This window comes from Siphateles boraxobius, unplaced genomic scaffold, assembly GCF_051911475.1.
Source record: "Siphateles boraxobius isolate OS27281-9 unplaced genomic scaffold, OSU_SipBor_1 22, whole genome shotgun sequence".
Taxonomy (NCBI): domain Eukaryota; kingdom Metazoa; phylum Chordata; class Actinopteri; order Cypriniformes; family Leuciscidae; genus Siphateles; species Siphateles boraxobius.
The window spans coordinates 22,064,229-22,091,599 of NW_027508833.1; the positions used below are offsets into that span (position 1 = coordinate 22,064,229).

General features: G+C 36.4%; 2 protein-coding genes across 4 annotated transcripts in view; one reads left to right on the forward strand and one right to left on the reverse strand.

The window, feature by feature from the left end:
* Positions 1-1,386: 1,386 nt before the first annotated feature.
* On the forward strand, positions 1,387-6,781 carry gpr135 (G protein-coupled receptor 135). Its single transcript, XM_077239066.1, has one exon. The coding sequence runs from the start codon at positions 1,513-1,515 to the stop codon at positions 2,842-2,844; it is 1,332 nt and encodes a 443-aa protein (XP_077095181.1). The 5' UTR covers positions 1,387-1,512; the 3' UTR covers positions 2,845-6,781.
* A 145-nt stretch (positions 6,782-6,926) lies between these two features.
* The window catches only part of daam1a (dishevelled associated activator of morphogenesis 1a), a 66,577-nt gene continuing 46,132 nt past the window's right edge, over positions 6,927-27,371 (reverse strand). For all 3 annotated transcript variants that reach the window (XM_077239064.1, XM_077239063.1, XM_077239065.1), the window contains 20 exons: positions 25,573-25,906; positions 25,222-25,332; positions 25,032-25,135; positions 24,875-24,941; positions 24,676-24,793; positions 23,798-23,936; positions 21,137-21,195; positions 20,790-20,977; positions 19,764-20,042; positions 19,481-19,588; positions 17,738-17,835; positions 16,132-16,216; positions 15,199-15,305; positions 13,992-14,080; positions 13,691-13,859; positions 13,495-13,602; positions 11,939-11,999; positions 11,489-11,620; positions 9,787-9,957; positions 6,927-8,274 (listed from right to left, as the gene is read on the reverse strand). In XM_077239064.1, the coding sequence (XP_077095179.1) occupies positions 8,065-8,274; positions 9,787-9,957; positions 11,489-11,620; positions 11,939-11,999; positions 13,495-13,602; positions 13,691-13,859; positions 13,992-14,080; positions 15,199-15,305; positions 16,132-16,216; positions 17,738-17,835; positions 19,481-19,588; positions 19,764-20,042; positions 20,790-20,977; positions 21,137-21,195; positions 23,798-23,936; positions 24,676-24,793; positions 24,875-24,941; positions 25,032-25,135; positions 25,222-25,332; positions 25,573-25,906 (2,737 nt within the window). In that variant the 3' untranslated portion in view covers positions 6,927-8,064. The remainder of the gene's footprint in view (positions 8,275-9,786; positions 9,958-11,488; positions 11,621-11,938; positions 12,000-13,494; positions 13,603-13,690; positions 13,860-13,991; positions 14,081-15,198; positions 15,306-16,131; positions 16,217-17,737; positions 17,836-19,480; positions 19,589-19,763; positions 20,043-20,789; positions 20,978-21,136; positions 21,196-23,797; positions 23,937-24,675; positions 24,794-24,874; positions 24,942-25,031; positions 25,136-25,221; positions 25,333-25,572; positions 25,907-27,371) is intronic.

A 27,371-nucleotide genomic window follows, 5' to 3' on the forward strand; every position in this document is an offset into this window, starting at 1 on the left:
TCAAACATTTTGCATTTAATGACTTATACATTGAACTAATGACTAGATGTTTTGAGGGGTAAGACTATTGCACAGAGATCTATTTAATACATTTTGAGCAACATGGCATTAACCGCAGACAATTTAATCAATTGCATGAATTTACCAAAGCAATCGCAACTTGTTCAAAAGAATGAGAAACTGCCTTTATGATGTGTAGGCTACAAGTGACTAGATGGTTGAACAAGTAGTTTTGAGAATTTCATTTCTGATCTGAGAAATGCACCAAAGTGACAGAGGAAAAACTGTAATTATAGAATTTTAATATTGAAAGGGTTCAACCATCTTCAATGGCTGTTTATAAACACCCAAAATGCAAGACGGATAGATAGATAGATAGATAGATAGATAGATAGATAGATAGATAGATAGATAGATAGATAGATAGATAGATAGATAGATAGATAGATAGATAGATAGATAGATAGATAGATAGATTAAAGCACAACAAATTAAACCAATCTTCATAAGAAAGTGCGTAATTCAGCTGGAAAAAAGTCTGGTCCGGTGTCATAGCAACGGCTTCAAACGTCACGGGGAGGTGCAGGGGCCTGCATCTGTATACTAGAAATAAAACAAGCATGTAGAGCGGCGATTACAATGAATGTCGTCTAAAAATGGGCTGGTGTTGGTCAGGTACAACGTGCCAGAAAAAAAAATTAAACACCTTTTCAATTCGCTTGTTATTCAAGTTTCACCGTGTCACAATGAGCAATTTACCGATTTTAATGAATCAATTTAAAAAAAAAATTATGATTTAATTTATCAATTTACTGAAGTGTAAAATATTTTCTAGGACGCTACTGCTGTTATTGTTTATTAGGCAGAATCAGTAACGTTAGTCGTAGAATGGTATGCAAGTAAATTAATCCTAATTCGTCTGACAATGAGTATTTTGATTCAATTGAGAATTTGATTAAATCAGATTGACATGTTAGCTCTCAACAACAGAAGGAAACGATGCTTTGTCTGTTACTTTTCTCAGCGCTTGTCAGAATTGACCAATCAGAGATGTTGGCGCGCATTCGATTAAGTATTAGAAAAAATATTTTATAGACATTGATACTACCGAAATCCGTGTCCATTTCCGATATCAATTCATTCAATCAAACTGCTTAAAAAATATAATAAACTTTAGAGCAAACATGTTTGCAGTGAAACACAAAATGTCGTAACATCTGAATGCGTCTCAATGGTAAATTGGCTTTCTGGGCCTCCCAGCGCCCCCTAGCGGAATAATACCGTTTCGTCTCGCATTAACAGTAAGAGAGACGTATTGTCTCCTCAATCTGTAACAGGGGAGGGCACGGGGTAGCATTATTTACTCCAAACACAGTGTATGGCATCAATGAACTACATAGGTGCCATCCGTGACATCGTAACGCATACTCGTTTTACTGTGATACGGGCAAGGGAGATACTGACAAGGGATGAATTCTCTTCCAATCTGTGGATGTGCCCTAACCGTGTCCAATGGATCTCCCCGGCATCAGCAACACGACCGCGGACAACATGTCAGGTTCGGGCTTCATTTTAGAGATTGTGAGCATCAAACCCGTTGTAAACAGCAGCTATACAGCCGGGGGCGATATGAACCGCAACCCCCCAGTGTGGAGTTCGGAGGGGAACTCAGTTCTACAGGGCATCGCGGTGGCCGCGCAGGCGCTGCTCCTCCTGGCTATCTTCTTACTGTCCAGTCTGGGTAATTCAGCGGTCGTGGTGGTTATAATCAAACACAGGCAGTTGAGAACGGTCACTAACGCTTTCATCATGTCCCTCTCCCTCTCTGATTTCCTCACGGCCGTTCTTTGTTTACCCTTCTCCTTCATGATGCTCTTCAGCAAGGATGGCAGTTGGATGTTTGGGGAGCCCTTCTGCATCGCCAACGGGTTCTTTAACACCTGCTTCGGCATTATTTCCACCTTGACCATGACTCTCATCTCATTCGACAGGTATTACGCTATCGTCAGGCAGCCGCAAGCAAAAATCGGCCGGAGGAGAGCGATCCAGCTCCTTGTGGCCGTTTGGTTCTCCGCTGTGCTCTTCTCGTTTCCTTGGTACCTGCTTATGGAGACTTCCGGGCGCTTGGTGGTGCACAAACAGGGCTTTTACCATTGCATGTATGTGTTCCACTCGGGCACCTCCAGGATGGGCACCACCTACAGTATCGCTTTAATAGTAGTGTGTTACCTGCTTCCCTTCGCCCTCATGTGCTTTTGCCACTATAACATTTGTAAAACCGTCAGGCTGTCGGAGATCAGGGTGCGGCCGGTGACCACTTACGCGCACCTGTTGCGCTTCTACAGCGAGATGCGCACCGCCACCACCGTGCTCATCATGATCGTGTTCAGCATCTTCTGCTGGGGGCCTTACTGTCTGATGGGCATCATCACCGCACTCGGGAGATACTCTTTTAACCCCGCTATGGATACTTTGGCCATTTGGATGGCGTGGGCTAACGGTGCCATCAACCCGTTGATTTATGCCATAAGGAACCCGAATATATCCATGCTGTTGGGCCGGAGCAGAGAGGAGGGATACAGGACTAGAAACATCGCTGCGTACCTGTCCACGCAGACGCAGCGCAGGGACACGGTGCGGACTCGGCCCGACCGGATTCGTGACCGGTACGTGAGCCGGCACGGGGCAAACAGCCGCCTGTCTTCCTCCAGTCCGGCCAGTGGGGGAGATATGGCCATGTGGGCCTGTAAAAACCCGGTGGTGTTCTTCTGCAGAGATGCGCATCAGGATACAATCACTGAACCCGCGGTGCCCAAAGTTGAGACTGCTGACACCAGTTTGTAATGCGCTCACACTTTATGATGACTTTGTAATTTTATATAAATAAAGTAACTTTGTCACTTTAACGAAGAGAGGTGCTACAAGTGGTCCCAAAAATGTACTCGGGCCACACTTATAAATGTAAAATTACTTTTATTGCATTGGATAACAAAATCAAGTCAGGTGGAATGTATTTTAACCAAACATAGCAGAAACAAAGAGAAGTTTGTTTTTAGATTTTAACAAGCAAATTTGGACTTGGAGTCTCAGATTCTATTTGGCTTGAGTTTCTTTTCTAATGCAACAACATTACCTACATTTTTAAGCTGTAAGAAATTAATTTAGGAAGGATTCAACAAATACATTTTTGCAGTACCTTTACTTTAACTAGTGGAAACATGCAACATATAATAGCCAACTTATTTGTCTGTATGATTGCATAACACATTCACATTGTTTGCATATTCCAGAAGCTGTTTCTTGATATTTTGCTCACAACATAATATGATAGCTATAAACCCTTAATATCAGATTGTCTCCTTAAATTATATTTATGCTGCATGGTAATACAGTCAGTGTCTTTCTTTCCTATGAGTCATTCAATCTTAAAAGAGCTTAAAAACATGTTTATTACATGAAAAGTGTATTACTAAATATTTAGTTAAACAATTAAGATTTTGACAAAAGAAGCTGACAATCACCTATCAAATCACTTTAAATAAAAACTAAATTAGATATTTTCTGTATATCACTTTGCAATTGGCTACGCAAATGTACATTTTTAATACGTTCAATTTGCAGATTCTATTTATTAGGGATAAAGTCACAATGCAAAAAAAAGTGTGTTCTTATGTATTTTATTACAACAACATTTCATTTTGCTGCAAGGAAAAATTCACCTGTCGCTAACCTCCCTTCAGATTTCAGTATGTGCATTCAAATAAATGGAAGTCTATGAATCAAAGTTTCATTTGAATGTATTAACTAACATTATTGCATTATGTAATGTTTAAAAGAGCATTATTTTGCCTGTTTTTTTTTTTAAAGCTGAAGTATGTCATTTCTACGTCACTAACGTCACCTAGTGGAAATGTAAAAGTGGAGCTTAGCGAAGAAACAGAAAACCCCGCCCCCAACTCACGCCATTGGTCGAGTCAGTGGCTGCTCCGAAATTGCATACTCTCTTGAGTAGGTACTTGTTTAAATTATTTCACAACCACTAAAAAAGTATATTCTATATAGTATGAATGTATGTAGTGTAAATGTAATCTGGACACACTACATTTACCATGTTGTCATTATCATGTGACCTACCAGTGTCAACTACATCCATATGGTTACGTCACTTCACTGCCATTCATAAATCCTCTCCCATGGCCTCATGGGATAGTAAAGTGTCCATCATATGCACACTTCAGAATCTCACCAGAAGTAGTAGGTCAACCGAGTGTTTTTTGCATACTCTTTTCAGACATAGGGCTTCTTATTTTGTCACGTACGTTTTTTCGCCTACTATGTAGTAGGAAAGTATGCGGTTTCAGATGCAGCCACTCGCTCAAAACAAACAGGACCATTTTCATAGCGACACAGTGGTAACAAGTAACATTCTTCAGCTTTAAATATAAATATGCCTATAAATAAAATAAGTTTCATAAGTATTTCAACGAGAATTTAAGATCTGTTATGCATTATATACTCTAATAATGTTTATGATTTACTTAATGATAAGTCATTATAAAGTGTCGCTATGTTTTTTAACACTTTTGCTACCACCAACCTATATTTGAAACCAAATTCTCCAAGTATAACTGAATCATTGTAACGAATCAGCAGATATAGTGTGTAGACTAGTGTATGTGTGTGTGAAGTGCCAAGATGAAAGCCTAATGCAAATGCTTTACAACACTGTGAAAGAACCGAATGCCGAATGGTTACAGAAATCTCTTATAGCCTAAAACCACATCTTCATCATCTGCTCTGGGGTGTTTATGCTGACCTGGAATATTAAAGGGGCTATATGTAGAATTCAGAAACCCTTGTTATTAGCGACACCGGTGGCCATTAAGTGAACTGCAGCCAGAATCTTACTGCTCGTCCTGGCTCTCGTGCACACGTATCGTACAAAAGACATGAACTCACAGCAAAGTTTTTCTTTTTTCTTTGTTAAGGAGTAAAAAGAAGTTGGAAATACCTTTGCAGCGATATACTGTTAAGGAATATCCAGACACCGTCCACACTGCTGAGAGTGACGTTTAAATGAATACGTGTATGTGCTGCAAAAGTAATGACAGCGGTGAAAAAACAGGAGTTAAGAAAGCATGCGATCGTAGCAATGTGGATATGTTTAGACAAGCTCTGCAATTCACAGACATCATGTCGTTGACAGAATAGGTAATTAAAATGAAACTGTTATGGACGGTACTTGGATTATAAATTATGGAGACCATAGTCTGAATAAAACCATTTTCATTGTATGACACACATGCTTTTTCTGCATTTTTAACGTCATCATGCCGCACTCTGTAAACTCAGTCCGATTTTACAGCCTCATTATGCTTATAATTGTGCTCTTATAAACTATTGTCTCAAACTTTCTGGGAAATAGTTTTTTAGATAAAAACTGAAAGAGTTGTTCGTTTATAGCCTACCTTTAGCTTTTTACTTCTGGCGACTGCGTTTAGGCTTCAAAATTCATAGAAGTTGGACAAAACGTGCAAGTATCAATAACTTTTGTTGATCACAGAGCTTGTTTTTAGCGATAATTCAAAAGCCTATATGAAAATCCTATTGGATTTTTGTCGAGGGAAGCAGCTAACGGCCGTTTGGCTAACAATGTGACGTCATACCTGAACGAACACGTGAAACGTCACATTCTTTTGATTTGCAGGCAAGAACGTCCCGAGTCATTCACATAAAAATCAGTTTACACAGGCTTTCATAGACAATCTAGGAAGTAGGAGAAGGTCTCGTTTTTTACATTTCGTTATAAGCTGTTCACACATTGGCAATAAAAAAGCGATTAACACATGAAAATTCTTATATAGCCCCTTTAACAGCCACACTTAAAAGAGTTAAAAGTTTTGTAACTAACTAACCGATTAGTCATATTGACATGGTCTCAAATAGGGCTATAAAATTTTCATTTCATCATTGTGAAATATTTCTTTGCTTGTTTATACACACCTTTTATACATAAATTTCCAAAACATGCTGTGGCATCCAGAACCACGACTGTACCTTATATAATGTAGTAAAAAGATCTCCAAATCGCACTGCATTTATAGACAAGTCAAATAAAATGGGAAGAGATATAATTTCCTTTTAATAATCTGTAACAAAAAAAAGTATATTATATTATTGTAAAAAATTCAGCATTTTTTGACAGAAAAAGTAGATTAAATCTTCTCTGAAGTATGCCACTTTGGAAGATCAACATCAAACCTGTATAAACAACAAACTGCCTTAAATGTTGAATGTAGCATGGTTTACAGAACACAGCATTTCTATTGTTTCAGTCTGTCACATTGGAGGTTTATCAAATTATGAATTTTATAAATGTATATGACTGTAACATCAGACTGCCATTTATTAGTTTGATGTGAGGGGTTAAACCAGCATTCATGTTTCTATATATCAGTGCTTCTAAATCTTTTTTTTGTTTCATGAAAATCTGACTTTTTCTTCATGATTTATGTCAATGTAAGACCCGTCTTAGAGATTTAGAGAGGTATATTGTGTTGAGAATCCAATTTTACAAAAGCACTTGAAGGGTCTTTTATATGTGAAACCTTCCTTGAAATGGGTGTATTTTGGAGATGGTATTAGCAGTCATAAATTATCATATTAAATGTTTGTTTGTTTTTTGTTTTTTTTAAATATCAAAGACACTTTAGCTATTAAACATTGCCATATATCCTTGAAAGCAGTCTGCCTGAAATAAAGTTTGAATTTGTTTGATCCATTTTTGCTTCCTTTAAGTAATGACTGTGTTTGATTACTCTTCATAGATCACTGTTTGACACTTATTTAATTCATTTTCACTTAAATCTTGTTGCAGTTCAAGAATGAAATCAGATTTCAAAATCAGCAGTCATACACCAATGGAATGACCCTCAGGGTTTTGTTTATTGATTACATATCTTACATCCAAATGGATTGATTCTATAAATAAAGAAAATGAAACAATCCCGCCAACAAAGGAAACTATTACAAAGTATTACGAAGAACTATTAGTGAAAAAGATTTAATGGCATCTGATCAACAGGAAAAATTATTAGCACAAAATTGTGTCAAGGACTAAGAAAAGGCCTTGGTCAGAAGAGTTAACAATGGGTATATGTACATATATACAACCTTAAACACAAACAGAAATTACAAGAATATACATGCACAGCAGACAGTTTGGTTTGCTTACGATGCAGATTTTGCATCCACAGCTCTTTTAAATGAATGTTCTTTTTGGTAACCGCAAAAAAAAAGTATATTGTGCATGTCGTTTATTCTCTCTACAATATATTTGCAATCAAAGTTTGACCTCAGCATATTTCCACTATAATTCCTGTCAGTACATGTAATACATGGCATCGGTAGATTATAATAAACACTTTAATTTCAATGAAATTTTATACAAGAGGTCGTTTTCTCTAAAGTTGTGCATTGTGCTTCAACAGGTCTGGAATGGACAGTTTTTTTTCTTTTTTCCCAGACAATCACTTGTGCTTGAGTTACAAGTAAAGTGTAACAAAATGAAAATACTTATTACAAACAGGCCATTCACATCATACAAGTATCACTGGTTTTACCATTCAAATCCCTTGATTTGGCAAAAATCACCTTTGCTTAGTGTTTACCACACAACGTATTGCAAAACAAGGCCTGTTTTGGATAGTCCATGTTGAACACTACCAAAAATTCAACAAAAACATATGCAGTGTCTGAGCTGACAGAAATAAACAGGGTTTCTGGTTGTCAGGGAAAAAAAACTATGAAAATGGGTGTAGCCTACATTTTTTTTGTGATGCTTCATAAAGCATGTAGCCCTTTCTGTTTGTTCCCTGGGGAGAACAATGGTGTCCCTGGTGCACAACTCCAGTCATCTTCAACACAAACACTGTCAACTGATTTACATGTTTAGAAAAGCCTCTATAAATCTTCCTGAAGTATTTTGGCAGTCAGCGCGAATGGGGCCTGGATAATAAACAGTGGGTGTAATGTCTCATCTCTACCAGCCGGAGGCAGCGCTCCTCAGAAGTTGAGTTTGGTGATGGGCCTCTCTCTGCTGCTCTCTGCACTCTGTTTGACGGGACGTTTACGGTTGTGCTTCATCTTCGATAGGTCTTTGTCGAACACCTCCCCGGATCGGAGTGCAGACACCAGGTCATCGAATTCTCCATCCTCCTCGCAGTTCTCTTTGGCCTTTCTGGATTTTCTTTCCTTCTCACGCTGTTCCTTGAGCTGTTCACAGACATATGATTCCATTAATCAGTCATTGTGGAGGTGTTTAGTTTGCTTAATGGAATAGTGCAGTACTACATACTACACAGAGTATACTATAGGCAGCATACTATTTTTTTAGTTAATAAGGGACATATTCTTCATAACCCCCTTCCCTCAGTCTGTCCCATGTCTTTATTTTGATGAATTCTCAGTTTGCTGAATGATGAGGATTTTTACTGGGGGGCAATTAGTAATTTCTAAAATATTATTATTTTTACATTATAATTATAATTACTATTATAGGATTTACATTACATATGACATGTTCTGTACATGTTTTTTTTTTTTTAATAAAAAAAAAAGCTCTTGAGGTGCATTTTACTTTTGGAGATCAACACTATTTCAAACCTGACACAATGACTAAAAACGACCGTCTGACACAGACAAGTAATGACAAGTAGTGATTGTGACTACAAGTGAAATCATTAGTTCCCCTAAAATCAAGTAAGCTGGTTCATTTTGACTAAAGTAAACTTCTTAATATATATATATATATATATATATATATATATATATATATATATATATATATATATATATATATATATATATATATACATATATACTTTTCATATTGATAATACAAAATGTTTCTTGAGCGGCAAATCATAATAGAATGATTTCTGAAGCATCATGTGACACTGAAGACTGGAGTAATGATGCTAAAAATTACAGAAACAGTTGTGCTGCTTATTTTTTTGGAACCTGTGATACTTTTATCAGGATTCATTAATGAATGAAAAGTTAAAAAGAACAGCATTTATTCAAAATAGAAATATTTCCTAACAGTATAAATCTTTATTATCACTTTTATATTTATTAATTTAACACATCCTTGCTGAATAAAAGCATACATTTTTTTTTTTTTTTAAGTTTCAAAAAATTACTGACCCCAAACCTTTGAGCGCTATTGTATATATCGTTACAAAAGATTTCTATTGTAAATAAATACTTTTTTTTAATACTTTGATGATTAAAAAGTTAAAAAAGAACAGCATCACCGGTTATAAAAAAAATATATATATTGAGCAGCAATTGTTTCCCACATCGACAATAAATCGGCATATTAGAATGATTTCTGAAGTATCATGTGACACTGAAGAATGGAGTAATGATGCTGAAAATTCAGCTTTGCATCACAGAAATAAATTATATTTTAAAGTATATTCAAATAGAAAACCATTGTTTTAAATTATAATACGTCACAATATTACTGTATTTTCTGTGTATATATATATATATATAAATAAATGCAGGCTTGAGCATAAGAGACTTCTTTCATAAAAAAAAAACTAAACATAGTAATGTTTCCAAACTTAGGAAACATGCTCATTATTGTTTGTTTTTTTTACTTAGAAAGGGAAACAATTTGTAATTTGAGTATAAAATGATGTGAAAGTTAGTCCAACACTTTTAAGAGGGCCTTGCAAAGGGGATGCATGAACATGTGTTTGAGATGGGACACATTACCTGTGCCTCCATGCGGGCTCTGCGCTCCTCTTCCTCCTTGCGTCGTTGCATGTTCTCATTGTCCTGTTTAGCTTCACTGAAGGCCTGTAGGAACTGATCGAAGATGCCAAAAAACTCATCGGGCTGCATGCGTGTGACGTCCTCCCCAAAGTGCTTCACGGCCTTCTCAAACTGTGTAGAATGAAAGACAAGGACATTTAGGAGGGTGATTATTCTTGTCATATAATCATTATTTTATGCGGGTTTCTTTGGTACTTGAACTTAGCGAGTAATAAAAAAACTGACGTAATAAATCGATCAGGTCCAGGCCGCTAGAATGAACTAGTGATCTCCTTCCCATGTACACTACTGTTTAAAAGTTTGGGATCAGTAAGATTTTATGTTCATGTTGCATTTATTTGATAAAAAACACACTAAAAACTGTAATATTGTGAAATATCATTACAATTTAAAATAACTTTTTGCTATTTGACTATATTTTTTATATGATTTCTGAAGGATCATGTGACACTGAAGACTGCAGTAATGATGATGAAAATACAGCTTTGCATCACAGAAATACATTACATTTTTAAAATAAAGTATATTAAAATAGAAAACTATTATTTTAAATTGTAATAATATTGTACAATATTACAGTTTTTTTCTGTATTTTTGATCAAATAAATGCAGGCTTGATGAGCATACACAAGTTTGGGGTCGATAAGGTTTTTTAATGTTTTTGAACGAACGATGTCTCTTATGTTCATGTTGCATTTATTTGATTAAAAACAGTAATATTGTCAAATATTATTATAATTTAAAATATGTATTTTCTCTTTTAATCTATTTTAAAATGTTATTTATTCCTGTGATGGTAAAGCTGATTTTTCAGCATCATTACTCCAGTCTTTAGAGTCACATGATCCTTCATATATCATTCTGATATGAGGCTCAAGAAACATGTATTATTATAAATGTTGAAAACAGCTGTGCTGTTTTATATTTTTGTGGGAACTGTGATAAAAAAAAAAATATATATATATATATATATATATATATATATATATAAGATGATAGAAAGAAATAAAAGGCTTTATATAGTGTCTTCACTGTCATTTTTGATCAATTTAATGCATCATTGTTGAATAATAGTATTACTTTTCTTAAAAAACAAAACAAAAAAAAAACTTTTGAATAGTAGTGTATGAATGCAATGAAATTTGAGACCGGTATCTAGATATGGCGGGAGTAGAACTTCTCATAAGATCAAACCTTCATGTGTCCCTTTGCCAACCCTTTAAAAAAGCAGCAAGAGAAGTGGACAGCTGCAATAGCATCGAATCCATGTGCAGCTTCATGAGCATCAGACCGAACCAACCAGCCTTTGAAACTGATCTTCAGCCTATAGCAATTAAAGATTACGGCCCATGTTTCCAGTGGTTCCAATGTCCACACAGACGGTCAGAAACCCCTTAAACTCCAACGAAAACAGTGATTTAACTTCTACAAGTCTGAGTTCTGTGTTATGTGTGCCAGAAAAATCTGTCATTTCAGACGTTTAACAGCGACTTCAAAAGCTGCAGCAGAGCGACTTTATGTGAGGTTTCACATTTAAGCAGCCAGATAAGAGTGACAGGCCTTGCTATATTCAAACCTCATAAACCTTTAACACCTATTATCTCCTTAGGTTCAGTGAACTGTGGTGTGCTTTCGATCTTACCAATTCCTTGGCATCCTGAAGAGAGTCTTCCACTTCAGAGAAACTGAAACCAGCAACAGTGATGAACTGACTCACAACAGACACAAACTTGTCGCCGTGGATCTGAGGCTGACCCCTCTGGTACTCCAGCTCCTGTTGAGAAAGAGAGAGAGACTGCTATCAAGATGAAGGAATAGACACAAGTAAGGCCATGACTTAAAGAATAGAAAAAGTGCATTAAATTTAGAGCAAAATACCAATTCATCCCAAATACCCAGCCATTAGGGATCATTCAAAACACCTAAGCAATCTAGCAAGGCTTTCAAACATCGAAAGTGTTTAACCATAAATAATGTTATAGCCAATTATATCGCACGGCTGTGTAAAAATAGATACATTTGCTACACTGGATGACCTCACAAACTCTAGAGTTTATTGTAATTGTAGACAAAACGAGAGAATGTCACTCACCGTCTCCACGCTTTTTAAGCCAGTGCGCATATTGTTAATGTCTTTCTCCAGTTCAGTCATGCTGGGAAAAAAGGAAGAAAAATAAGTTGGAGAGGGAGATAATGAGAGATAATGTTTCACTGGACAGTTTGCAGACCCTTTAATCTCATTTCGAATGGCTGAGGAATGAATCACATCAAACATTATCTTCACACAGTGACTATGGTTTTGCCAAATAGGAAATGTTCCTGGATCAACAACTTTTGTTGGTCCTGGAACAACATTCCGGTTTAACAAAGTGCTAACCCTATCCCGAACTATAATCTACCCGAAAAATCAGAGTGAAATGATTGGCTGATACTGTTCAAGCTCTCAGCCCTAGCCTTATCCCTAACATCTGATTGGTTGTTAAAGCAATATTTGGGGTTTAATACACACTACTATTCAGAACTAACTTGCTCCTGGTTTCTCATATATTGTACACAACACTTAAAGTCGTTTCAGGGGTTGGTAGGACTTTGTAGGTAGGATTTGGTAGGATTAGGAAAACGTTTTTAAAGAGACCTTTTGTGTTTAGCAAGTCCACATTTATTTGAAAAAAAATACAGTAAAAACAGTAATATTGTGAAATACTGTTATAATTATAAATAACTAATTTTAACATTTTAAAATGGAATTTATTCCTGTGATGGCAAAGCTGTCAAACTGCTACTCCAGTCTTCAGATCACATGATCCTTCAGAAATTCTGATATGCTGATTTGCTGCTCAAGAAATATTTAGTATTATTATTATCAATGTTGAAATTAATTGTGATGTTGTTTTTTTCATGATTTTCATGATGTAGAAAGTTTTGAATGTTCAAAAGAACAGCATTCCTTTGAAACAGAAATATTTTGTAACATTATACATGTCTTAACTGTCACTTTTGATCAATTTAATACATCCTGGCTGAAGGAACTTTCTGACCCCAACCAGTTAAAAGCATTTGTGGCATAATGTTAATTACCTTAAAAATTATTTCAATCCATCCCTCATTTTCTTTAAAATACATTAAATCGATGTAACAGAGAGGCAAATATTTTTTTGAGTATTTAAAAGCACTTACATTAATTCTTGAGCTTTAAAGCTGCTTAAATCATTTTAGGGTTTATGGCAATGCATTGACAGTAATAAATGTGATATAACTTTTCACATAAAAGGGAAACAGTAATTTAATTTTTCAAACTAAAATCATGTTAATGTGCATATTGATTATGACTTATTCCTGTACTATTGAGGCATCGAGTATTTTAACATTTACAGATTGGACTCCATTCACTTCCATTTTAAGTTTCTCACTTTAAGCCAGAATTTTGCTTTGTTTAATGAAAATAAAGGACAAGTGGAAAATATTTTTTTAGTAATCAAAGTCGTGCCACAAAGTGCTTTCGATTAAGCTTAACTTGTAATAAACCGTGAATATCTTTTTAAAATGTTGTTCCTAGACTAACAATGGCATTCATCCATTTCATTGCATACACTATTTAAAACCACTTAAGTGGGTGCATTAGTGAGACTTCATTGTTTTAGTGCTTACTGGACTTTGGCCGCTTCTGGAACGTTGTGCAGATCCTCATGAATCAGGCTGACTTTAGGGTACTTCTGCTCAAGAATGGTAATCAGGTAGTGCAGAAGACTGATGTTTCTATTGAGAAACACACACAGCTTGTGTAAGTGCATGGCTGGTTGGAGTTTAATATATAGTACTTGCACAAACCGAAACGCTGTCTTACTTGTCGATGCTGGACTTGGTGTCAGCGATCTTGTTGAGAGAGGACACTTTGAAGCCATAGGCATTGCCCCTCTGGCCTTTGTTCATGTAGTTCCCGAAGGCCAGCACCACCTCCAGAAGCTGTCGAAGATTCCTGCTCTGAAGAACCTCCTTAGATGCTTTATTGAGAGCTGTGGGAGGCAAAAAGCATTTTTAACATTACACCTTTAACCTACAAGGCGTTTGTATGCTTTATTTCACACAAGTCTAGTATAGAACATAAAAATAGAAAGCATATGATTGATAGAGGTATCAGAATTTACCTTCCACTTTCGGCTTGATTTCTGCTATTCTTTCTGTAAACTTCTTTTTGAAGTAAAGAGACTGCAGTCTTTGCTGGTAGTGGTTGATTCTGCAGTTTAAAAGGAGAATTGAAACAAAACAACAGAAATATTTGATATCTCATTTACAATACCAGATTTTATGCTCTTAAAAAATAATGGCTTTAATGCTTGAAATTAGTTTTGATGACAATTATACATTTTCAACTTTTGAATGTAGACAATTGTTTTAATCTAAATTCATTAGATATAAGGTTTGATTCATTGATTTAACATTGGCATGAATTCCCATTTTGTTCAACTTATTTTAAAGAACACGTGTCCAACGAAAACCTCTTGATCTAAAGGCTTCTGCTTATGTCAACATTAGTCAGTCTATGTTTGAATTTCTACTGCTAAACTGATAAAATATAAGTTTTGATTGGTTTAACATTTGGGTGTAACACTTATTAATAGTTTGGATGACTTTAATGTCATTCTAAAAGTGGAAAATAGTCAAAATAAAGAATAAATGTGTACAGACATTTTGATTGGTAGTGTATATGCAATAAAAATAAATGCATACTAGAATAGAATAATAGATCTTAAAAACTGACTGTAAAAAAAAAACATTAATTTACAAGAGGTGTACCCATAATGCATTGCAACAAAACGTCTGTAACATTAACAGCCAAATATTCTTCTGTGGTTTTTCATTGTTCTGTTGAAGCAAGCCTGTTCGTGAGACATGGGTCCTGTTTCCCATATTAAAATAATAATAAAACAATTGTCCAATAAGTAACACCTGCAACTTGTTTATATTTTATTAATTGATGGAGCCACCCATTCTTCATGGCTTTTATATTTATGTCTTTGTTGGCTGACATTCCACAGAAATTAATGACATTAAGAACCGCACAATGAAGAGGTCAGAAAAATGACGACATGTTTCCAGACAATTTCGGAATGCCAAATTGAGGGAAACTGCATTTGGTAAGTGAAGTCAAAGATTATTATGGCGAGAGACTAGACAGACCAAGATAAGAACGTCATCCTGTAAGAGAGTTTATTTTCCACATACTGACCTCTACATCACCTGTAGCTGTTGTGCGGCAGCACCATTTAGGTGATATTGTGTTTTGACAGCTCTGTCCAGTCTGATGAACATTATTTATTATACCCTAAACTAGTGACCTAAATTGACCGTTACCTGCTCATCTCATAGAGGAAGCGGTCTGCCTTTGCCATCCGCTCCAACTCATGTTTGTGTTCCTCCAGAAGGTCCACGTCACTTTTTTCTGGCACAAACTTCAACAGCTGCAGGGAAGGAGAGAAAGAATTATAATGACTAAATTGGGCCAACCAATCAGAGGTCGTTTTGAAAGAGAAGTCTTAAAGGTACAGTAGCAAAAAAGCCTGTTTATTCATGAAATAAAATGTAAAGATAAAGCATAAAGCATAAAAAAAAATAGTATATTATAGTCTTTAAGTGCTTTAATGCAATGTGGCCCTATCAAACACATATCCATTACGTGAACATGCATTCCCGTCACACTACAATAACTGTTTGATTACTGTTCAGATTAAAACAACAGCAATCAGAGTTATAAAACCTGATTGCCATTATATTGCTGTTCAAGTCCATTTGGAACTATTTACTTGCTGCTCTTATTTTGTGATTTACTTTAAAAGGTTAAACAGGGTGAGGTATACAAAGCTGCATTTTATTACCAAAATGGCTACATGGCTTGAACGGGTTTTAATTAAACTATAAATGTGCTTGATTTGAGCCTCCATTAGCAGGATATACACAACAGATTGAATTCAGGCAAGTGGAAAGGCTTCAGTATGGTTTATATTTTTACCAACTACAACAAATTTCCCCATCATTCAGAATGATAAAAATGCAAAGACGATATGGTGTCTTGCCAAAAATGTTTCTGCAAAACAATAATTACATGCTGGCTTGGACTGCCGGGGTTATGTAATTAAACTAGCCGCCTGTGTAAACGCTGTATCAGCTAATCACAGTTCTGAAATGTTTGACGTCAATCCACTGAAGTAAAACAGGTTTGTTTTGGATAGAAGCCATTTGGAATTATGAGGTAAAGTGTGAGCTAATTGATGTGGCAATGCATCTCACCTGCTCCAACATATCCTTAGGTAGGTCTTCCTGCTCATCCATGGTCAGTATGGCTCTCTTGATCTCCTCGTTGGAGAGTTTTAACCTGCAAGATTTAAGTAAATCACTGGTGTGGCCTTCTTGATTGAAGTAATATCTGAGTCATATTTCTATATCACAAAGTTTACACCTGTATTAAAGGCCCCCTGAAATCAAAATGTTAGTTTTTTAGCTTTTAGTATGAATATGTTAGCCTTAAGGTTATGAATAACCTGGTGCGTTCCAAAACAATGAAAAAATTTACATTTAGGAGATATAAGTATTCAAAACTTAGTCTCTCACTTCCGCTAAAATGGATCATGGATTTTTATGACATCACCGCAGACTTCTCATCACATTTTCTGTCCAATCAAATGCTCTCTAGAATCTAAAGCGTCCCGCCCCCCATGCTATAAATACCACCTGGCCAAAGCAGCCGTTGACACGTCACGGAGCAATATGGGTTGGAGATGTGTGTTCGGTTGCTCAAATGCTCGAGTTTTATCTCGTTTTCCAACTGTACTTTGGTTAAGCAATTGCAAGAATTTATTCACACCTCTACTATTGAATCCAACGTATCATCAGTGCTCGGATTCGCTTCCATGGTGCTGTCAAGTGCGACTTGCAGTCTGTGAGGTAAACTAAATGCTATTGGCTATTTGAAAAGGGGGAGGAGCCATTCAATATGTCCCGCCTTAGCTTCCTGTTTCAGTGGAAATTACATCAACGCATCATACAAAGCTATGCATTCCAAGGCACTTCAGTGGGCCTTTAATATACTTTTTGGTCAATCGGATCGCAAGTGGACGATACTAAATACAGGTGTAAACGGGGTCTAAAACGTTTCGAGCTAGTCCACTTTTGACCACTTCCAGAGGTAGTCGAAACTGCATTCAACAAGATTGCTTTCGTATTGTAAATGCTCATGTGGTCGAATGTGTTCGAACAGCCACAAAAGGCCGCCTACTCTCTGCCTACTGACCTAACATGTAAACATTATGGGAAGGACGCTAGCCAGACGGGATTTCAACTTTGTCGGCAAGAGACCCAAGTTTGGTTTGAAGATGAAAAACGTACCATGTTCTCTCACCATTCCTGATTCTGTGTTTTTTCACACGTAAATTGTAAATTTCATATGTAAATTGCTCAAGCTTATTTTGTCCATTGGATCAAAAGATCTGAAAAACCCATACATTTACCCAGCAATAAACCCTCCCCTAGAAGAAATCAGGACAGAAGTGGTTGAAAGTGGACAAAAGAGACAGATTAAAACACTGATCGACCAAAAAGCATCTTAATACCAGGTGTAAACAGGACCTCAATAAAAAAAATTGGATGCAGTAAATGTTTAAAATAGCTGAATTTCAGGCTTCGTTCACAGCTATATAATTAAATCAAACACATGAAGTGAGCTTTTGGGAGATATGTTTATCACCACTGCTATGGTGACTTGTGATGTTAGGATCATCCAAAATGGCTTAAGTAAACAGAATTGTTCGATAGTGAGTCATGCAGGAATGTTTATTACTGTGAATGAATCTTAAATGGTCAAAGATGGTGTCTATGGGTTTCTCAACTACAGACTCACTTGGTGAGAAGGATGTTGCAGTTTTGCGCACGCCGACCATCGATGACAGACAATTCTCTGACCTTTTTTGAAGTGACCGCGTCATCCTCTGTCTCTTTCTGCAGAAAGACAAATGGAGTTAAGGTCATCATTAATATATCACATTCAAATGAAGGGGAAAAAACTATGAGAGCAGGTTCAAGTTGATTTTATACTTGAGGTTTTGTTGCAAATCAGTGTTTGATTGTCCTCTAAGTTGGTATACTTGTCATGTATGGGATGATATTTAGAGACTAAAGCATTTTGCAGTGTGGTTCTGAACATCATGACATAGTTTAGAAGCGAAACCACAGTCATTAGAAACAATCAAATGTAGATTTGGACTCAAGCACATACACCAAATGTGAAGCCAACAAGACACCTGTTGTCTTAAATTGCCTCTGAAGTAAAATCCAAACAAAGTCATTTTTCAAGCTAATGACATATCCATGACCGAACACACCAGACATCCACAACAACAGAGGCTGAAAAAAGTAATCTCCTCCACTTTAGTGTCAGCTGGGGAGTAGACAGCAAGAAATTGCGTGTTTAAATGATGGCACACTGGGTTTTATTAGAGAGGGGAAGAGGGTGAAAGGAGTGGAAGGGAATCTGTCCAAAAACAAGGGGGGATATTTGTTTTTTAGTTGGTGGAAATCTGTCTCCTTCACTGTTGCATAAACTCCAGATGCATGCAAAACCAACTGCATGCCTCATATCCAACTTGGCTAATTAAGAACAGAGACATCTTGAAATCCTCACTAATAAACTGAAGTAGGTCATTTGGTTCATCACGTTTTTAAGCAATGCTACAAAAGACAACAATTTGATGATTATCTGCATAAAGAATGCAGTGAAAATTACATAAAAAGTACTATGGTGGTACCTTGGTACTGTGATAGTATCAGACGGTGCTTTGATATACACCAATGTACTTATTAGTTACTATTTTTATGTATGGTATTTGGGTGAATCTCGAGAAAACCTTTTAAGAAAATGTCATATTTAATTCCAAAATTCCAAAAGTTGTGAAACTTACTTGATCTAAAATTTTTATACAGTAAACACTGTACTGAAAACCTGACTAAGATCAATTTATAAATCATTCTATTATTTGATGTACTGTTATATGCTTATTTTAATTTTAAATATATATTTTTTATTGTAATACAGTAAAGAGTACTGTATAAGAATGGTAAACTGCAAAATGTGCTTTATTGCTCTGAAAATAATGCCACAATGCAACAAAACATTATCTTTATGCCAAATATAATTACTTTTCTGTTGATTTTGGGGCTGGAATGTAACCAGGACATTTATTTGTGAGATTTAACCATTCATATGGTAGTCCAAAATACTTCAGAGAGTACCATCAAACTATAACATGTCCAAAAAAAATTATAATTGTCAGTACCATGGTATTATCACCAAACTAAAGAGACAAGACCAGAGACCACTTACCTGTCTAAAGTTATTAAACAGAAAGTCCTTTATGGCAAGCAGGGAGCAGGAAAGTGTTAGTTAGATCAGAAAATATATAAAAGGGCAGGTGTAAACATCAGGCAGAAAAATAGAGAATACAGAGAGAGGTACAGAAATTCAAGGACTGGGTTCTTAATTTTAGTTTGACACTGCAGTATTATTTATAGAATGCATTTGGAACAATGTGCACGATATTTACAATACAGAAGCAGACGGGTAAAAATTCTCCAAGAATTCTTATACCTGCTGTCTCTGGTAAGCGGAGAATGTTTTTTCAATATCCTCCAAGTCCAATTGTTTGTAAACTCTGATTTCATCCAATTCCAGCCACAATGTCCCTTCCAGTTTATTCTGTGAGACAGAGATGAATAATGAATAAACTATGAATACACATTAAAGGACTTGGTTAAACAATAAATAAAAATTAAATAGATTAAAAATAAATAAATGAATTATTAAAAAATTTTGAAAGAGGAACATTTCTAAAGACTAACAGTTATATAATTGCAAACATTTATAAACTCACTTCACCGAGTTTGGTCCAGTTGAAAGATTTAAGTGGATTGGACGGCTGAGGGATGTTCTTCTTCGTCAGCGTGGAGCCCAGAAGACCTCCCAAGGGAGGAGGACCAAAGCCGGGCATGCCTGGTGGAGGTGGCGGTCCGCCAGGAGGAGGTGGAGGGGGTGGGGGTGCTCCACCTGGAGGTGGTGGTGGAGGAGGAATGCCAGCTAAACCTGGTGGTGGAGTTGGGATGCTACCAGGGACCAATGTGACGAGAGGGGGGCCACCTGGGATATTTGTCCTCTAAAAAAAAAAAGATACAGTAGGGACATGAAGCAAAAGAGTTGTGAGGCTTTGAATCTGTTATAATTATGAATCAAAACATGTTGGACTGTTCCAAACCCCAGTGAGCTGTTGACACTGCATTTTTAGGTAACGAAAGCTCCAGGCTGTTTCAGTTATGTTGGCTTCAACACAAACAAACAAGCACCACTGGAACTGCCATGATTATTTTGGACATGACATTACCATAGTATTCTCTGAAGTAACTTAGTTTATTTTGGAAATACCATAGTACATGAATAGGGTAATCATGCAATATCATTCTACAACTACAGTACTTTTAGTAAGGGGAACCCTCATTCTGGGCAAAAGTGACAAACTCAGGGATTTTTTTTTTCAAATATAGATATATTTGAATGATATATTGATGAATGATATATAGATATATTTTGAATGATATATTATATAAAAATATATAATATATCTATATTATATAATATATATAATATAATATATATAATATATATGGCAAAAGAGCCCTATATATCTGGGCTCTTTTGACACCCGATCAGTCTAACTCGCAGCCAAAACAGGCCAGCAAACCATCATACTTTTTTTTTTTTTGGCAAGTAACTAAGAGCTTGTTCCAATTCAGTCACATATAAGGTTTTGTTTCAGTTAGGTTGTTGCCTTAAAATGTAGCTGTCAACAGAGAGAAAACTAGGTTTTGGAAGAGGTACTTTGTGCTTATGTGCGTATGTAACATACATTACTCATCTCATGTAGCCGGGCAGAAAGGTCAGCCACTTGCTGCTTAGCAAGCTTATGTTCACTGCTCTCCTTCTCCAGCTTCTCTTTCATCTTATTGAGCGTTTGCATCATTTCATCCTTCTCTTGGGCTTTAGCATCACACTCTCTTTCTTTCTTTTCCAGCTTCTGCTGAAGTTCATTATGCTCTATGATTCAAGCCAAAAAAAAGAACTGAAATCAAAATGCACAAATGCTTCAGTATTTGACAACATCAGCAATGTCATCGCTGACAAAGGAACATGTAAACGCATTCAAGGCTAAACACTCACTTAGATCAATATTCGCCTCATAGAGAGGTCATATACCTTTTCTCATTTTTTCCGCTTGTTCTTTCCATTGTTTCACCTCGTTCTCATTGACCAACCTGTAAATTTGAACAAGAGAGCAGTGTTGGGCACTTATGAATGGCTAAAGGGATAGTTCACACAAAATCCTCTCATTATTTACTCACCTTCATATCATTATAAACCCATATAATTTTGTTTCTACTACAGAACATAAAAGGAATGGAGAATGTCGTGTTCCACTCAAGAAAGAAAGTCATATAGTTTTGGAAAGACATGAGGGAGTGTAAATGATCACAATTTTCATTTTTGGGTGAACTACAGTTTTATGTATCACCATGTGACCCTTAACCACAAAACTTGGCATTCATAATTCTTAAAAAAGCACATAGATGGCTTCCTATTAGTCGGGTAGGACCAGCAGGAAACCAAGCAACATCGGTGCGAAATGTTAAGAAATCAGAGAAGTCCCATCGCCTTAAAACCAGAGTCAAATTTCAGCTCAGTAACATTTGATCAAACCACCAAATGTTTTCCATATGCATTCTGCATATTTGTTTTTATTTGACTGAAACTGTCCCAGACCGTCTCTCAGCCTTCGACTTGTTTGAACTAGAGTGAAGCTGTGTCTCACTTTTAATTAATCCCATGCAGAAAGATGACACAAAGATGTGTTTATTTTAACTTTTGTACCAACTTTTCAGTCTGTACACACTAGGGATGCTCTGGTCAGGATTTTTGCTGCCGATACCAATAGCCGATTTCTTGTCATGGTGATCGGCCGATACCGATCCCGATACCGATGCTTCATATGCTTAATATACTTAATATAAGACAAAGATAAATACAAACAAAATGGAGCAGTCTGATGGAGTCCACAAGGTTTAATTAAACATTGTCCGATAGTAAACTTTGGAGGACAACATAAACATTTAATAACCTAAAATAGAGAAGTCTGATGTAACTAAAATTAAATAATTTAAACTCCTAAAAGAACAAATTGGAGTAGTTTGATGCTACTCATAAGAGATGGGCAAAAGCAAAAATAATATTCGAAGATCGCTGGGTATTATTCGAAAATCGCACCCCTCCCCATATGCACGCACACATGCATAGGCCACACAAGTGAGAAAAGCGGAGTGGTCTGACTTTTAAATATAACTTAAAAACGTAAATATACATTTCATATTTGTTTTATATAATATAATATTCTTTTTTTATTTCATCTATGTTAATTATATGAAAAAGGAACCGAATGAGATGGGTAAGATAGGATCATAAGATGCCCAATATATCAGGAGAGATTTGGAGTGGGTCAGAAATGATTTTGACCACTTAATTAAGTTTTGTTTTGTAGAAAGCAATTCTTTAATGTGAATTTCGTTTTGTAAAAATTGTATCTTAATTTCAATCAATGTTTCATCAACCAATTGGCTGGATTTAATAAATAAGAAGCGAAATATAGCAGACAATATAATCAGGACACGGAGGCGCCCACACGTGAACTGGAGCGCGTCTCATAAATGAACCGAAACTATAAGCGTATAAACGACTTGCCTAACAGACCTGAGAACATATAGAAAGCTTGAATGTCTACTTTAAAAAACAACAACAAATCAAATCGATAATAAATAGGGTAGGCTACTCTCTGCTTATGTAGGCTAATTCGTATGAAGTGTGCATTTCTCTATAGGCGCGTTCACTGCGAAGATGGCGTCAACATCGCCAACTTTATCTTTGCAGCCAGAAAACACTAGTTTATTAATAAACAATTAAAATGTATCATGCTGCATAAACATTACTTTTGCCGGTTCTTTGTGGCAAGCTTTATGCAAGCGCTTGATACGCAGAATATAGGCAATATTACGATAACGCTCATTATGGTTTAGTATTTTCTCCCATAATTAAGTAATTAAATTAATATAAATATGCGATTAGACTAATGGCTTAAATGAACGACTACTAGTCAACTAGAAAAAAAATTAAGTCATGCACGGGCAGCCCAATTTATTTCACATATTTCCTAACCAGCGCGTCACTGCGGGCGTTCTGAGCGAGCGGCGCTGTGTGGACTGAGCGAGGGAAGCACACTCTTCAGAAATGCAATCTCTCTGGAGGACAATGCTCCTCCACATGAGAATCCTTTGAAACATACATGGCAAATAGCTAATTTCTCGACACATCATAGTAATTCCACACCGGCGATGACATGACTGCCAAATCATTTAAGTCCCCACGCATCATGTAGCGTACCTTCTCACGTTTTGACGTAATCAAATTGTGATCGGTTTGTGAGATCGGGCCAAGTTTAGCGAGTACCGATCGAGTCATAAAATGTGATTATCTGCCGATACCGATCTCCGGACGATCGATCGGAGCATCCCTAGTACACACAGTTCTAAGTTTATCATGTTCAGTCATATCTTGAAAAATCTATGGCTTGGCGCTTTCCTAAAATGTGATGAGATACAGGTGGATGGCTGGATTGCAACAAATTGATTTTGAGACTGGATTACGTATTTGGGATTATAATTTTCAGAGCTAAATAATTGAAATTGCAAAATTTACCAAATTGCAGGCAGTTTTAGAGGGCATTAAATATTAATAAATGAGAGAAATTGAGGACACAAAGGTACAACTACTTCTTTGGATACAAAAATTCTTGAACTGTCCTTCACTTACATTCGCACCACGTTCTTCACGTCAAAGTTCTCAAGGGGAGCCACATCGGGGTCATAACCCTTGTCGTTCTGTAGGACAATCTGCTGGACAATTCGATCAAGAAGGAGCCAGTACTGCACAGTGTTCCCAGTTCTTTTGTCTGTGAGCAAAGAGCAAAGATGATGTCAGCACTTCCAAGCAAACTACACAAAGTTCACTACAGTGATCAATTTATATGTTTTTAAGGGCTGATGCCAATATGCAGAGAGCAAAGTGGTCAGTGACCAATACAATGCAAATATATACGCTACTGTATAAAAGTTTGTTAAAACACCCAGGCTGCATTTATTTGATAAAAAATACAGTGAAAACCGTAAAATTGTTAATTATTATTAGAGTATAAAATATCTGTTTGCTATTTTAAAAAAATAGCAAAGCTTTGCAATCAGCAAAGCTGAATGTTCAGCATCATTACTCCAGTTACATGATCGTCCAGAAATCATTCTAATATGCTGATTTTCTGCTCAAGAAACATTTCTTTTTATTATCAATGTTGAAAACAGATTGTACATCTCTGATTAATAGAAAGTTTAAAGAACAGCATTTATTTGAAATAGAAATCTTTGATGTAAATGTTTTACTGTCACCTATGATCAATTTAATGTATCATGGCTGAATAATTACATTTATTTATTTAATAAATAAATACTCCCTTTTAGAAGGCAGTTTACATGATGAAATTAAACATTGTTCATGTCCATAAAACATGGTATTACCGTAGTGGCATGTTCAAAACTATATACCATGGTATTCTTTTGTAAGTGACATTAATTATGATGAGGTAATATTATGAGGTTTATTTGTTCACACTGTTATGGAAGGGAAGCGACATCACTCACAAGGCATATGGAGACAGTGCTGTAAGACAGATATAAAGTGCGGGAAGGCGTCCGTGTGGTTTATCCTCTTCCGGATGAGATCAAACACCTGAGTGGCACTTTTAGTGTCTACATGAACCTGAACCAAACAAAGAGACAATGTTGAAGTTACTACTGAAACAAAGTGGCTATATTCAAAAAATTAAGACCGCGAGCGTACATTTTCAAACCGCTTAGCGAGGGCTAATTCATCTTCATTTCGTAGCATCTCAAAGAAGTCCAAATGCCTGAAGAGTAATAAAAGACGACTTCATGTTAAGCTCAACAGAACTCGGCCAAGTACTTGAGGACAGCGCATCTCAAAATACAGCACTTACCGATCTAACGTGGAGTTTTCATGGGACCGTAATTTATCAATCACTGGTTGGATTCCCAGCATTAGAAATTCATACCGCAAATGAATTCTGAACTCCAAACTGGTCTGTAAATGAAACGTTGGAAGTCAGGGAGAAACTCTTGGATGATTTGAATCTAATGAGATGCAGATGTGGAGAAAGTAGCGCTTACCTCCCCTGATCCTTGACTGAGGACCGCGTTGATGAAGGACATGATTGCCGTCTTGAGGTTCACCTCGTCTCTGTAGCGGCCCGTACTCTTGTCCAAGTCATTTAGAAGGGTCTATGTTTAAACCGAGAAAATGGGGAGAAAGAATGAGAACAACAAAGAAGAAAGACCTCTTAATATTTTATTCATAAGTCTCAAGTCATGAAACACAAGCAGAACGAATTTCTCTGTGTTAATTGTTGCATTCAATTCAAAGGGACAATTTATGTACAACTGTTTTTAATGAATGATTCGTGTTTGAATAATGAGGCCCAATGTGGCTATGAGAGAAAGGACTTGACTTTTCCTGCCCACCTGAAATCGCGTGCGTTCACAGGCGAACTTCTGATAATGCAACATGGCTTCCAGGATTTTCTTGTGTCCTCCGGGCACCAAGCAAACAGCACCCATGATCTCCAGAACAGCCACTTTGGTCTTGATGTTCTCGGTGGCCAAGCTCTGCGCGATAATGTTGATGCTTTCTGAATGTGCGAGCACATGGGCGCGTCCCTGAGAGTTGTTCATCAGGGCTTTAATGCAGCCAATCAGTGAAGTGTGGATCTGAGATTCAGTGGTCTCATAGTCCATCGTTTTCAGGAAGTTCAAGACGCACGTCAGTCCATCGAGGTCTATGAAGCGCGTCACAAACCTTGAGGAGCATGGCAGAGGACAGGCCAAGCACATGAAAAGACATTTCAACTCAAAAGGTAGGAGAACACATGGAATGTCCTGCATTTTAAGTGCATTTTCTGTTGTAGCTTAGAGACGGTTGCTGGCCCTGTTTCTGGGGGACAGCAATACAAATTCCTAATAATTTCTTTGTATTTGCATTTTGCATTTAAATGCATGCGTGTTATTTTATAAAAATGGGAATTGACAAAAAAATAATACAATTAAATATGTGTAAAAGCAGGCCAAAATTAACATCTCTTGTACAAGCTACATTAAAAATTTTCGATTCCAATTTTAACGTGCCTTTATTGGGATAACAAATATTTCACATCCGTGTTTATTTAAGCATTTTCATACAAACATGCAAATCAATAAAATCCATGAAAATAGAATACAATGAATGATATATAGAGTGCATCAATGTATCGGCTGATAAAAGCAATTATATTCACTAACAGTTCAAAAATAGCGACGTTAAAGCAGGCTATATTTGACCCTATGAATCACCTGTAGATCCAGCCAGGGTTGCCAGGTCTGAGGTTTTTCTCTACACTAAAATTGATTTGTAGCGCTTCCCATCCAATAATTGCTAAGAGCTTTGTGCTTTGTTTCTTCCGATAAGAAACAAAGTCTCAGCTTTCAAATTCTGTCCATTTTATCACAAAATTCAAACAATAAATGGCATTTTGACGTTTTTAATGTGATGCGATTTTCCTGGTGTTTTTGCACCCAACATCAATGTGTAAGACTGGTGGACCCATGTGATTGAAAATCAGGGTTATTCCACCAAACATTGATTTCTGAACTCTACCTAAGTTAAAACATTAGTATTGTGTTGTTTAAAAATTAATATGAACTATTTTCTTTCCATTATTCGAGGTCTGACAACACTGCATATTTTTTGTTATTTTGAGCAGTTGTCGTTTTCTTCAAATAAATGCTCTAAATGACAATATTTTATTTGGAATTTGGGAGAAATGTTGTCAGTAGTTTATAGAATAAAACAAAAATGCTAATATTACCCAAACGCATACCTATAAATTGTAAAACCAGAGAAACTAATAATTTTTGCAGTGGTCTCTTAATTTTTTCCAGAGCTGTATATGTATATACAGTCATGGTAAATATGAGCAAAACTGGCTGCATCGTTTATCCTTTTGATCTTTCATTCAAAAAATTGCCAAAAATCTAACCTTTCATTGAAGTAAAATAATTGAAAGTGGGGGGGGGGAAATCACATTATGAAATAAATGTTTTTCTCCAAAACACGTTCATTGACCTTCAAAAGGATAAACGATGCAGATTTATTTTTTACAGCCAGTTTTGATCATATTTACCAGGGGTGCCATTAATTCTGACCATGACTGTATGTGTATATCAGTGTGGTTTCTTTAAGACTGCAAGGGAAGCTCGGCTTCCCCTATAATGTTAAAAAATTAATG